Source organism: Rhipicephalus microplus, chromosome 10, assembly GCF_043290135.1.
Source record: "Rhipicephalus microplus isolate Deutch F79 chromosome 10, USDA_Rmic, whole genome shotgun sequence".
Lineage (NCBI taxonomy): Eukaryota > Metazoa > Arthropoda > Arachnida > Ixodida > Ixodidae > Rhipicephalus > Rhipicephalus microplus.
Genome location: NC_134709.1, coordinates 13817423 through 13831379, shown reverse-complemented (window position 1 = coordinate 13831379; position 13957 = coordinate 13817423). Strand labels below are relative to the sequence as shown.

At 49.5% G+C, this 13957-nt stretch overlaps 1 protein-coding gene across 5 annotated transcripts in view; it reads left to right on the top strand.

Moving 5' to 3' along the window:
• Positions 1-13957, top strand: part of LOC119181497 (latrophilin Cirl) — a 721750-nt gene that overhangs the window by 667063 nt on the left and 40730 nt on the right. For 4 of the 5 annotated variants that reach the window (XM_075875081.1, XM_075875080.1, XM_075875079.1 and 1 more), the window contains 3 exons: positions 1871-1915; positions 10417-10609; positions 11683-11789. In XM_075875081.1, coding sequence (XP_075731196.1) covers positions 1871-1915; positions 10417-10609; positions 11683-11789 — 345 coding nt within the window. The remainder of the gene's footprint in view (positions 1-1870; positions 1916-10416; positions 10610-11682; positions 11790-13957) is intronic. The other variant, XM_075875082.1, reaches the window with a different exon arrangement.

The window sequence follows — 13957 nt, the reverse complement described above, 5'->3', positions numbered from 1 at the left end:
TCGGTACACGTACGTAACTCGTACTTGTTGTGCAGATCTTACGGGAGGGACCGAAAGACGAGACTATGGGGAGCAGTGTAACGCGTGGATCAGTAGTTGCCATCGGTCACTTCGGGATTTGATGTCAGTGGGGCCCCCAAGCGTCTTGCACCAGGAGATGATCGCCGGTCTAGAATTAGCCTGTTCAGACGTCTTCCCCGCTTTTTTGTTGTTGTTATTCGCTCCGCATTCGTGACGTCAGAAAGTTGTTTTGTAGGTCGAATGGGACTTCCGTGTATGTCATTACTCCCGTGCTAGATCTGTTGCTTCTGATTCCGCCTGATGGCGTTGGGAAGAGATGCCAGGTCACTACCGCGAAGCCTCGGTCCTCGGCGTGAAACATTGACATGCCCACAGCATGGGAGTATAAGTGGAGTATAAATGGATGGTAAACTTAGTATAAGTTCTGTTTCAAAGTGGTGTTTTTCTTGGAGTCTTGCCTTTCTGCCTTCTTCCACACATTTGCCTTGAAGAATGTCATTTACGGCAGGTAATCACGCATGTAAAGTAGATCTGTCGTCTGTTCCTCGCTGCTGCGTGACAGGTCGTGGATTCTCCGACCCGTGCATGCTTGTTTTCAAACATCTTGATAATTTTTATTGTTGTTCACAACTGAGATTACTGCATGAAGACCAGTGTCATAATGGTATTTTAGAACTTTATCTAAAATGGGGTACAAAGTGTCTGTTGTATAAGGTTACATTTTTTTTGGGGGGGGGGGGGGAGAGAATGACAGTTACGTTGATAACGCTCATGAGAAACACACATGGAAAAATATGCATCGAGCGCTCTGCGCTTGCCTGATGTCGCAAAATCTGTTTCGTTTTTGGCGGCATCTTTGCAGATTCAGGTTTAATAACTGCTTCTGTAGTTTCTAGATTTTTCTGTTTGTTCTGTTCACAATGCGTCACTTCGTTCAGTCATTTGAGTATCAGATGTTCTGTTTTTTTTTTCTTGGCGAATGCTTGTTGGTTAACGCGAGAACTGGGCGGAACGAGAGTGGCTCATGGTCATGAGACTACAGTGTAGCTGGAAATTATTGTGACGCTTATGAATGTTCATTAAGTCAACACACGTAGAAGAGAACAAAAAAAAAAATCGAGACCCCAGAACGCAGCACTTTAGTCTAACCTTACTACAGAAAACGCCTAGTTATCTAGACTAAATGTGGGCATTAAGTTAACCCGATGACAGAACGTCCTGACCTGCTGAGTACGCGTAGTTTAGCGCTTACATGTGTAGCAAACCTTCATCAGTTTGGCTTGTACGGTACGTGCTTTTTTGTCTTTAGTTTTTGTTTAATTATGAGCCAACCGTTGTGTTGCAGGTCGGCTTGTCACCTAAATTATGGATCATTAGTTGATGAAGACCGCTTTCTCACTGTTGCCCACCTAACTTGAGAACTTGTAAACTATTGTAAACCATCGTCACGCAGCTAGAAAGTACGGCGTTTAAAGTTCCGTGACATGGAAACTAAGCGAAACTGAAGCCAACGCTGAAAACGGAACACTGAACTTTAGAACTGAAAAGTGGTGCGACTTTTTTGGGGAGCAATGCGTTTATTTATTATTTAAATTATCTCGTTCGAAGCTCCAACCCCCCACTACGAATGTCGAGCACACAATAGGCAACGTGTTCGCGGCGCTAATGATCAGGCTTAAGCGTGTGCCCACTCTCTTGGTCCCGACCGAGCGCTCCCAGTGTGGTTCATTTTATTCTGTCGCGGCGGTGTGTGCACTTTTTTTGTGCAGAATGCTTCGCCAACGTGTCTCGTTGTTGCTTTTTGCGATCCGTTTGTTTATTATTTCTTTGTTTGTTTGTTTTGTTTCAGTTTCCCTACCCAACTATTCAATAAGGCCACCCCAGTTGGGCAGAGGTAAAGACCCCGACGGTTTTATTATTTCTCTGATTTTTTACGCTTTTTCCGCTATTTTCTTTCTCTCCCATCCTTTGGAACTAACGACTACGCCCACTTCCTATTTCCGTTCTGCCGGCATGACAGGCGTTTGTGTGTGTTGTAACCGACTGCGCGCGCTAACAGCAAGTTTTACGAGCTTGGGCTTCAGGCATCGCTTTTGCTGCTGCTTCTGCTGGTGCTGACGTGCTTGTGTCTTGGGATGTCGCACTCATTTGCATGCTTACCGCGTTTTATTTGGAACTTGTTCTACGCCCCAAAGCGTGCAGATGGCAACTGGCTGCCATCCCGGTGTGCAGTTTGGTCTGGTCATTCACGAGAGCGCGAAAAACCTGGTGTTTCGGTAAGCACGGATGTTGTAGTTAGTGTATAGGCTTTATTTGGAGAGCCACCTCAAGGTAGCATATATTCTATAACGTTAGCAGTAACTCTAGGCTATAACATTTAGTGTATACCTGTATGTTCGCTCGTGAAAATCCGCCATCGCACCACACTGGTGTTCCTGCTTCTCTGCGCAGTAGTAGCAGATAGAACTCCGTTCGATTGACACTCTGTTGTTCATTTATTTATATTTTTGTAACTTCCCACACGTAAAATCGAGAGCGACAAGAAACAGACAGCGCGGCACGTGCCGCAGCCAAAGCCATCGCGCACCTTTATACTTTTCTTTCCCACCGCCAGGGGCCGCCGCTGGCGCCGCCCGTTCGCGCACTCTTGTGGCGGAGTGTGGTGACAACGCTGGCGGGTGCGCGCGCTGCGATGCGCCTGAAGTTTCCTAATGACTTGAACAATTAGCGAAAACGCCGCGCTTCTCACGCCTACGCGTTGTTGTGCCGTACAGGCACCCCCCTCCTCCTCCTTTTTTTTTTTTATCCCGTCGCAAGTCGATGCCGCTGTCGCCTGTTCATGTTGATACCGCGGCGTTGCTTCTGCTCTTGACGGTAGTGGCGCTGACGTTAGGTGCGCTAGCCCGTCATGTGCGATTCAAACGACGTGAGGATCGGGTGAGCGTGTGTACCGGGGCTTTACACGCGTCGTGTACATCTTTTTGCGATTCGTGTGGTAGAGCTTCTTTGTGTACTTATTTTTCCGCGCACCGTCGTTACTAGAGCTCCGCCTGTTGTAGCAGGGCCGCGCGCCGTATCCAGTGACACTGTGCGACCTGCTTTTGGAGGCGTTAGCAGGAAAAGCGGACAGCGAGAGAAAAAAAAAAACGAAACTGTGAGGAACAAGTTTCCGAAGAAGCATAAACACGCGCGCGCGCTCGACAGTGCATCGCGCTGTGTAACACCGAAAGGTGACACGAAGTTTTATCGCGGCAATTATCTCTGCGCGGGAGACCTTATCAAGTGTGCGCGTAACATGCGCGCTTGTTTCATATTAGAGCGGGAGTACGATGTTTAATCACCGGGAAGGTTTAGTGGCGTAAGACAAGTGAGGCTGTTGTTATAAACAAACGCTCGCAGTTACAGACAATGACGGGATGGCGAACTTGCCTCGGCGTACGTATAGAACTCGGTTCGTAGGGGCAGTGATTGCGGTAACGCATGTATCGCCGTGGAAAAATGGAGAGGTTTGCCGTTAACATGCGTGCTATGATAATGCAAGATAAACTGTTCATACTGGCAGTGCAGTTGCGATTGCTGTGGCTGCGCTTACAAGTTTCTAAGTTCCCGCCCTTAGTGAGCAAGTGCGCCCCCTGCAGGGAAGGAAAAGAGGTGGCGGGGTTTCCGGTTTCTCTCCACCCCCCACCCCCCTCCCAATCATCCGAAGAGAAACATATTCAAGACGCAACGCTAGGAGTTCCAATCTCGTTGTCCCTCCGCAGGAAATTTCTTCTAGATCGGTGCCGTCCTCCGCAAAAAAAAAAAAAAAAAAAAAAGAAAACTAGTACCGCCTTTGTTGGTGAGCCGGAATGCCGCCGACAACCGAAACCAAAAGCTGGGACTTAGTGACAAAAGTGCCATATACAGCAAGCGAGGTACCGGCAGCCCTGACTGTGTGAATGCAGTATACTTGTACACGTAACCGGTCCGGGCTTTTCATTCAAATCTTGTGACAGCGCTAGTTCTTTTTGTTTGTTTTTTTTAAATGAAGGCGCCGTATTCAGTGCAGCTTTCGTTGAACATGCATTAAGTGATGTGTACATTAAGGCTATTTACGAAGGTGTTCTGTAAGATCGTGATCATGCCGACAGGAGAGCTAGATCGAGAAAGCGCATAAGGAGAAAGAAAAGACAGCACAAGTAAAAGCTTTTCGAATGTTTGCGGATGTGCGTATACGCTGTACGACAGCGTTGGCATGCACGAACGCACGGGGTCATCAACCGTAGCTGCACGTCCTAGGCAGGGCAGGAGTCCGCACGACTTTATGGAGGGCTTAGCCCACGTGACTACAGCGCCCTGGTGTGGTATGGCGTTACGTCTCCTCCGCAGGTCACGAATCGGGTGTACGTATCCGTTCTAAATTAATGCTGGTGGGGTCTTCGCGGGATGTCCCACGGACATACTTCACACGCGCATGAATACGTAAGCGCAGACAAGAACATCATATTGCGGCAGGAAGCCGTCGTCCTCGAAATACTCTTGGTTATTTTTTGCATGTGCACACGAGGTTACAGGTTCGACTACAGGTCCTGGTGTGCGCGTCTTTCGTCGTGAAAGACAGCTGAAAAAATAAAGAAAAAAAATAAGAGTGTCGTTGCGAAGCTCGTTCACGCTCGGAACGAACAAGGATGGTTCATAGGGCGCTCTCGAAGCTGAACTACGGGAGCCGAATCAATCGATTGATCAGCTACAGCCAGTGCACTTAAAGCATTTGATCCATTAGCGCACAAAGTATACACATACAGCAAAGTGACGTACACATGAGTGACGATGTATTGCTTACCGCTTCATTTTTGTGCGCTAAGATGACAGGTGGAGTACCAGCAGAAATAACATTCAAGTTCACTCAAGCTTTACGGAACACGTCCCAAGATCTACAGATGCTACTCTTCCGCAACGCGATCCGTGTCGGCACGAATCAATATTGCCAAGGAAGTCTGTAAAAGCACACTTCTCTTGTAAAAACTTGCAGCATGGTACGCCTTAGTACCAACGTACTGACTCGGGGATTCCGTTATCCGAGGCCTCAATCGTACGCGCTATAGATAGAGATTTGATGTTTGATTTGTGGGGTTTAACGTCCCAAAACCACAATATGATTATGGGAGACGCCGTAGTGGAGGGCTCAGGAAATTTGGACCACCTGGGGTTCTTTAACGTTCGCCCAAATCTGAGCACACGGGCCTACAACATTTCCGCCTCCATCGGAAATGCAGCCGCCGCAGCCGGGATTCGAACCCGCGACCTGCGGGTCAGCAGCCGAGTACCTTAGCCACTAGACCACCGCGGCGGGGCGCGCTATAGATAGAGCGTGCTCGCGCTGGATACAGAGGGCAGCACCAGCGTCTGGCCTGTAATCTAGTTCGCTTCGATCGTGAGGTTCCGCGGCCCTTGTCATTCGAGCGCAGAGCTTGCAGGGAGCCCTTTGATACAGGAGTACCGCAGACTGTAACAGTAGACAGGTACACGGACAAGACAAGAGCTGCCGGCTAGGAGTATACCGCAGACTGTAACGGTAGACAGGTACAAAAACAAGAGCTGCCGGCTCGTATACTGAAGCACGCTAGTGCAACGCGGAGACAAAAGGGTGTGCTGACCGCTCCAATGTGTGACCCCGATTCGCTCTGCACTGTGCGCGCGCAACGACCGAAGCAAACGCCCCCTGGCGCGCGAAGCAATAACAAACATGATAGTACAGTAATAACCCAGTCAGTAAAGGGCGCCCGCGGGCTTATGCGCTCTTTCATTGTCTTTTAAATAGCGTGGTGCACCTATTTGAACGCAAGGCGGGACGCGCGAGCCATGACAGTGGCCGTCTCAATCCGAAGCCAATAGTCTTTAGTGCATTCTTACGCGCGCAATCGCGCGTCATCGTTTTAGATCGCTGTCCTCGAACAACGGCGTTTGAAAAAATGGAATAGAAGAAGAAGATAGCATGGCTGCTGTACGTGAAGGGACCGTTGCAGCGGCCGTTTCAATCCGAGGCCAATAGTACTTCGTCTGTTCGTTCTTAAGCGGTCAATAGTCCGTCATCGTTTGATTGAACAACGCCGTTTGAAGAAGTAAGGAAGACAAGCAGGACGGCTTCTTTGAAGATGCCGTTATGTGGCGTGTGTATACTTCACGGTGGACATAGCACACACACGCACCGCCGTACAGTGAGTGACGGCGATGTTTGATTGGGATGTTCGATTCGGTTGGGGTGCCAGCCAGGCTTGCCGTTATTCGGTCAGTCGGCATCCCCTTCTATTACGCATTTCTGGACCCTGACTAATGCGAAGGGTAATGCAAATAAAAGGTAGAAATGAAAAAAAAGCAAACCCGTCAGTGTGACCGGAGGAGTTAGACGATGGCTACAACGGGAAGTTATAATAACATCATCGAAACGGTACATTTTTTTTTGTTTGTAGCTGCGAGCGAAACGACAAAGAAGGGCACACAACGCCGTCAGCACATCTGTGCACCCGTGTGCGCATGCGTCAACCAGCAGTGGCACATGTGGTGGGGCATGTTGTGATATAGCGAACTCGAATACCCTATTTAAGGCCACTGTAGTAGCATTGTTACCAACTGAATTGGGCACAAAGACAACGCAATGTCAATTTTTTTCATAAAATTTAAGGTTTATACGCATTGTTTCCTGTTCTGCTTTTCCGCGCTGTTTTTTTTTTTTTTTTCGGAGCCACAAACTTCAGGTCGTCGTGATTTGACGCGCGCCGCCGCTTTGCGAACCGGATTGAGAATGGGTCGACAGGTCGAAAGAATTCGCCGTTTGTGCATTGGGAGACGCCGCGGGGTGCGCTCCGTGCGTTGTGTTTGTGTGTGTGTGTTCGTGGGAGGGTTTGAGCGTTTGACCACGACAAGGACGATGGGGGTCAACCTGTCACGGCTGGCGCGTTTTTCTGCATGCCCGATGAACGTAGAGTGCGTGTTTGCTTGCGGACGCATGTGATTAGTCGGAGTGAGCGTAACGAAAGAATGCACTTACATACCACGAACAAAAAAAAAAAAGAGGAGTATACACAAACTAAAACAACCAAGTACGCACTTCGCTACGAAAAAGAGAAAAAGCGTTCGGACGCCCACAACCGTTAGTCACTTCCGTCATGTTGCCTCGTGGCACTGAATCAGTTTGCCCTGTAGCGCCCTCTCTATCGCCTGGTCATCTTTTGTCCCCAATTTTCTTTGACTGTAATGACTGTGCTGAAGCAGCGGCGCTGTAGCTTGAAGATCGGCCGCTGACCCAGAATGAAGTTTGTGATGGCCAGGCGCCACGTGTCCTCTCCACGTGCCAAATTTGGTCGTCAAAGAGGTCGGCTATTAGTGTTGCTATCGCTATTTTAGACCACCGATTAGCTATGCATGCTGAAATGCTTGTCATGTAAACTCGCTGCTTCACAAAACCTGTTGATGAAACGTGACCAGCTAGCTCTCTCTCTGCTTTAACAATCGCGTATTTCATGAAATGCATTCTAGAATCCTATTCATCTTCATTTATCTTTTTTCTCTATGCTGTATCCTTTATTTTTGTGATCTACTGATATATCTACGCCTGCATTGAGTGAGCTTATATTAATCCCCTGCTTCTGGTTTATCAATGCTATCAACATACCTTGTCTGCATCAATCGCTGACCGCTTCATTCCACACACTGAAAATTCCGGAGCTTTGCAAACGTTTTGAGCGCCCCCAGCCGGCGTAGTCCGCAGTTGAACCTGTGCTAACCCTTCCACCGCTACATTATATCGCTCGTGCGTTAATGCGCGTTAACCTATCCGGCAGTTGTTGGACCAATGGGGCCATAACTATGCGTGGATCGGTACGTTAGTACGTGTCTTGCGTCTCATCGTCGCCGCCTCTACCGGCCGCTAGGTGTCCTCGTGTACGGTATAAGCTGGAACATCGTGAGTTGCACCTTATTGCGATGTTACTTCGTTTAGGAAGCGGCGGGAGCGTGTGGTGACGCTTGTAGAGTGATCGCTGTTTCCTCACCCTCTCTATCACGATGCTTCCGCCTACGCCATAGATCGTTGCTATAGCGTGATCCACTTTTGTGTTTTTTATTTCCTTTTCTTACTTCCGGTGTGTTTGGGAGGCGGAAATCAAAGTTTGCGCAACGTCCGATTGTTCGTGCGGTTTCGAATACATATCGCGAATGCATCAACAGAGCAAGGTGGTGGTTATATTGATCGAATCACAGATGATCGTATGCGCGTGCGCATAGAATCGAGAACAGAAAAAAATTAATATAAATAGCGTGTGCGCTTGGTGCGGTCGCGTAAGCTGTACATGCAATGGGGTCGCTTCGGGCAGGGGCGCGAGGGGGCGTTACTGAAGCGGAGTGATCGCAAACCGCAGCGCGCAGTTGATGGCCGTAGCGTGCCTAACTAAATGAGCGTGATATGGTGTAGTATAAAGTAGCATAAATAATGGTCAGCCGTAACCAGGATGTGTGGGAGAGTTAGATCGACGCTTTTCTGTATTATACACGTCTTGCATGATCAGGTTGGTGCCGTGCGAGAGTAATATAGGCGCTCGTGTGTCCAATGACTGCAGCTGTAAGACGAAGCCGACAGCTAGCACGGGCAGCAGTGATGCATTAAAGCCGCGACCGCGTCGAGGTAAATGCGTGCAGCGCGGTAGTAGCTGCAGGACTGGTATCAGTTTCAGAGTTCACTTCACTGTGGCAAGGCAGTTTCTCGATTTGAAAGACACTTTATTGACGGATTACTGCAGGAAAAGTGGAAGACTTTCAGGTATACCTGAGTGTCTTCCACTATAGGTTCACTAGGCGTGAGTATCCGGTTTGCAACCCAAAACAGGAGACGCTTACAAGAGATTAGGCCAAGACGAGCAGAAACGAGAAAAAGCTGTTCAACAGACGCTGCGAAGACGCAGCTCTGCATTGCTGTCGAACACGCGCCTGCGTTCGCCTTTCCGCACGCACCCTGCTTCTGTGTTTCAACGGTGCACGTAATTTGTCAAGACAGGCTTGCAACTCCGCCAGCCCGGGTTGTACAGCGCGTAGTGGACCAGGGCGGCGCAGCAGCTCTATGAAGTAGGCCATCGCTGAATATCTACACCCGCCGAACAACGGAACTATGCAACAAGCCGCTCCTCGTTCACCGCAACTGCGATTCCCTTCACTGCGAACGACGCGGCGATACGCAACGCCATTCAAAGCAACAGCAACAACAATAACGTCAAATGATGGTGTTATACGGAACACGCTCCGCGGACAGCCCGTCAGTTCGGTTCAGCAACTACAGAAACACGTCGTTTCGCAGAGAAAGCTGGGAAGCGACTGCGATACTTGTACAACGGGTCAGACAACAGCGCGTGAAAGTATCTCTAGGCGTAATTATAACCCGTTCGTTCAATGGTCGATACCCTTTCCTATATAGTCTTCTCTCCCGCATCTCCCCTCCATCTTATGCATCCAGCAACACCGTTCTTTGTAGTTCCCGCCTCTCTCGCATGGTGGCGCAATCGGGCTGCGGAATCTTCCGCGCGGCGTCGTGATCGACTGCGATGTTACGATACGCGCGTGAAAGCGAAAAAGGCCAGGCCTCTCTCGAGTGTGTAGCGTGTGTACTCAATGGCAAACAATCGTGCGCCGTGGCCTATTGAGCCGCGGAACGACCTGTCGCCTTTGATTAAGAGAAGAGAGAGTGGTCTCCGCCACCTTCCCGGCCGGCTGGGGGCGCCAGTTGTTGCACGGAACAATTACTATAGGACGCTTGTCCTTCCCATTCAAATCGTTATTTGTCTCGCATACGTGCCGCATGCCTCTTGATGCTTGAGATGCGGTGGCGCGTTCAGTGAGCCATCGTCGACTGGCAACATTCTCCCGTTCGAAAGTCATTACCGAGTATTGATAGTTTCTTTTGACGTTATCTTGCAATAATGAGAACACCTGTCTATATTCGGTTGAATGTAATTCCTACGTCTTAGGGATGCAACTGATATATCTTACCACAGTCGTCACGGAGAAGTTGCGACGACGCCTTAGAGTCGTTTTAAATCAATATATCAGGAACCCTGTGAGTTTTCTATCGGCTATCTGCAGGGAGGGCACCAGTTGGGGGGGGGGGGGCACGGATGGGTTGGAGCCTCCCCCTTCCGAATTCTCGCCTGCTCCCCCCCCCCCCCTCTTGCTCCCCAAGAGCAAGCATAGTCAAAACATAACGCATAAGCTCTGTTCCTCTCTGCCCCTGGATGTCTGATGCGTCTTTCTCTTCGCTTACTTATTAAACCTAACTAACCCTAACATCTCGTTGTACATTGATTGAAACCACTGTCCAGGTAGGATGTAGTATCGTTTTCTAACAGGTTTCCGTAACCCTTCTGCTCGCAGAGCGCATCCGGTATACGACGGAGTACACGTGCGAAGGTCGCGAGCTGAACATCTCGTGCCCGGAAAACTACCAGATTCACCTGGTTCGCGCCAACTACGGCCGGCTCAGCATCGGCATCTGCAACGACTTCGGTCGGCTCGACTGGAGCGTAAACTGCATGTCCTACAAGTCCTTCCTCATCATGCAGGACAGGTGAGGCTGCCTTTCTTGTAAATCAGCCTCTTTCGCGTCGTCGCTTGTGGGGGGGCAGGTGGGACGCCACCGGTGGAGACTTTTCGTTACGAACGTCTGGGTGGGAGCATGAACTCGTGAAAGAAAAAAAGAAAAAGGAGACACGAAAAAGTACTGCTGTTCTGTTTTGACGAGACGCCTATATCGAGAAACGAGGCTACGGAAAGTCGAAGTCAACCCTTTGGCCTTGACTTGTCACCTCACTAGTTGCGTTATTCAATTTAAACTCAGTGCGCTTCCTTTTCTAAAATTTTTTTAAGCACCGTCTCGCATCCTGATTGCATCTTTCGCCACCGTGGATGGCAGCTACTTGCAGCAGAAAGGCTGACGGATAGATAGCCTACAACTCCTATTGTTGTTAACGCCGATCAATCAACATAACTGACCGAAAAAGAAACTTCGAAGTGCTTGCCTAAGAAGAGCGCTTTGTCTTTGTAGACTTTTTTGTGTGTGTGGAGGGGTTTCAGTGTTGCTATGCTGGGCTCTCAACGTTTGTATTTTGCATCTTTAACTACTAAACGAAAAGCGTTACGGTAGACGCATTCGCATGAAAACAGTTCGGTGTGTGCACACGATGTTTCATGGCCTTTTTAATTCACGTCGTAATATTCAAAAACTAGAAAACATCGACCAAACAGCCAAATATGGCGGCACCCATATCTCTCAGGTCATATAATCTATACTTGATGAGAAAGGGTGGTGGGGTATTGCTGTACAAACGAAATGACCGAATTCTCTGTATGCACTCTATAACACTTCAAAATGGAACATTTTATTTGCTTTGTAGTATTCATAAGTACTTCAGACACCCCACTTGAACGCACTCATTGGGATTAAATGTTATATGGGAAAGCCATACACTCGTTATACAGCAACATGTCAAAATGAAATAAATTGATGATGATAGTTATCGCTGCTTAACAACTGCCGCCGTTCTTTCTCGTAATGCTTTGGCGTATTCATGGGATGTGATTGGTCTGCTTGTGCGTTGTTTTCAGCAGTCCTTTGCAACTGAGTGCTCTCAATCGTTTCAGGTGCGCACACAAGTCAAGTTGCGGTACGCACGTGTCCAGCAGTCTCTTCGGGGATCCCTGTCCTGGTACTCTCAAGTACCTGGAGATGCAGTACCACTGCGTGCTCGGTGAGCAACCTTATCATTGCCACAACAGATGATTGATTGATTGATTGATTTGTGGGGTTTAACGTCCCAAAACCACCATACGATTATGAGAGACGCCGTAGTGGAGGACTCCGGAAATTTTGACCACCTGGAGTTCTTTAACGTGCACCCAAATCTGAGCACACGGGCCTACGACATTTCCGCCTTCATCGGAAATGCAGCCGCCGCAGCCGGGATATGAACCCGCGACCTGCGGGTCAGCAGCCGAGTACGTTAGCCACTAGACCACCGCGGCGGGACCATTGCCACAACAGAAGTCTCGGCCGTATTAGCGTTTGTAGAAGGACGCATAGAGTTTCACGATAACACGCTAGCGGAAAAACTGGGGTTTCTATGGCAGTTGCAGAGCTTGGAAGTTTAAACCAGCAAGATAATGGTGGATTTGCCTAACCTTAACCCGTTCTTTCTGCTCTGTGTGGCATCGTGTGGCGGTTTTTCGCAAGACGAAGACGAAAATTCGTCAAGCGTTCAGCCGTCCCACCTCATCATCTCGACGCCTTTTAGACGAACCGTTTCAACTTCGTTCGCAAGGTTCACAATGTGCTGTTTTCTTGCCCCGAAACAAAATACAAAAACACAGCAACAATGCCGCGAGTCGTGGACAAATCCTTGCGTTCTAGCCATCACACCCATGGGGACCTAACGATTGTAGCGCCACAGTTTCCTTCGGTAAATATTCTACAAAACTCCGTGGAATGACGTAGGCATCAACAGCAACACACGTGGCTCCACCTATACCAGCGAGCAGAGGAGCTAGTGAACAAAACTTGCAAGGCATCATCGTGCCATGTAACCTACCGTTCATCCGAAGCATTGAGAAGCGCTAGGTCGTGCGATGATTATTATTATTATTAATAATATCGAGGCAGATCCACCCATCCTGCGTCACAGAGAAAGAGAGTCCTGATTGCTATCGCAGGATTTTTTTTTTTCAGTGCCGTATGGAAGCGTAGAGAGAAAGGCTTGCTGGGATCGAACACGACGGACTCGCTGACCTTTGCTTTGTTGGCAGAAGAAATAACTTTCGTTCGAAAAAAAGAAAACGGAAATAGTGTTCGGGAAAGTGCGTGTGTCTGAGGAAGGGTGAAGGGGGAATAGAGTGACCACGGGGAGGCGCTGTGTGTGTGTGTATTCCTACTTCCTCGAAGAAAGGATTCGATCGTGCAGCCAACAACGGCTGCATTCTCCGGAGAAGGGCGCAGCTGCGCCCGGCCGCTCTCGAGAAGATCCGCAACCGAATGCTCGGCACAGGAGGAAAACCCCTCGAAAGGCGAAGCCTCTTCTACGGTTTTCGCCCGCGCCATTCGCTTCCCCTTTCAGCCCTGCGCTCAACTCAAGTGCTCGGCTTCGTTCGATGCACGCAGGGTCCTACCACGTTCCTCGCCAAAGCGTGATGTCAACGTCGTGGTCGTTTAAAGGAGGATGTGGAACAAGACGACCGGACATACTTGACGAGAGGGCGAGAGATGGAACGGGAGAGATGGAAAGGGGGGCTCGAGTATAAGCCGCGTTCTCATTAAAACGGTGCGCAGCCATCGCTGAAGCTGGAACTCGAGGCAGATACTTGAAGTACTTCGTGCGCGTCCGCATCTCTACTTCCAGTAAGCGTCGTCGTCGTCTGCTTTCCAAAGCAGACGATTGTGGACTTCTGCAGTATTCGGGGGGAGACTTCTTCAGCGTCGCTCGCCTTTACACAGAAGGCGACGTTATATACAAACGCGCCACAAGTAGAGGACGTGTACGGCGCTAGTGAGACACGTCGCGCCGGCTGTCTGGGTTTTTCCAATGCGCAAGTGTACGACACTTCGAACACGTGACGTCTACGGCAATCTGTATCCGGTGCAGCACGGCCGGGCATCGTCTGTCGCTGAACGTAAGAGTCGTCTGCTTTTTCAAAGCAGACGACGTTGCGAATGCGCCACACGCCAGCGGTTCTTTGTCGGCGGAACTGCAATTTTCTCCCGTGCATTCATCGCATCGGCGGCTTCCCTGAAGCTCCTCTGCGTGGCTTTGTCGAGACTGCCGCAGTATTAAACATGTCATCCACTGCGTCGTCCGCCGCAAGCCGCGGGCGACAGATGACGCCCCTCCCTTCGTCACCTGAGGGCGTTCTCTCGTTTCAATAGCTC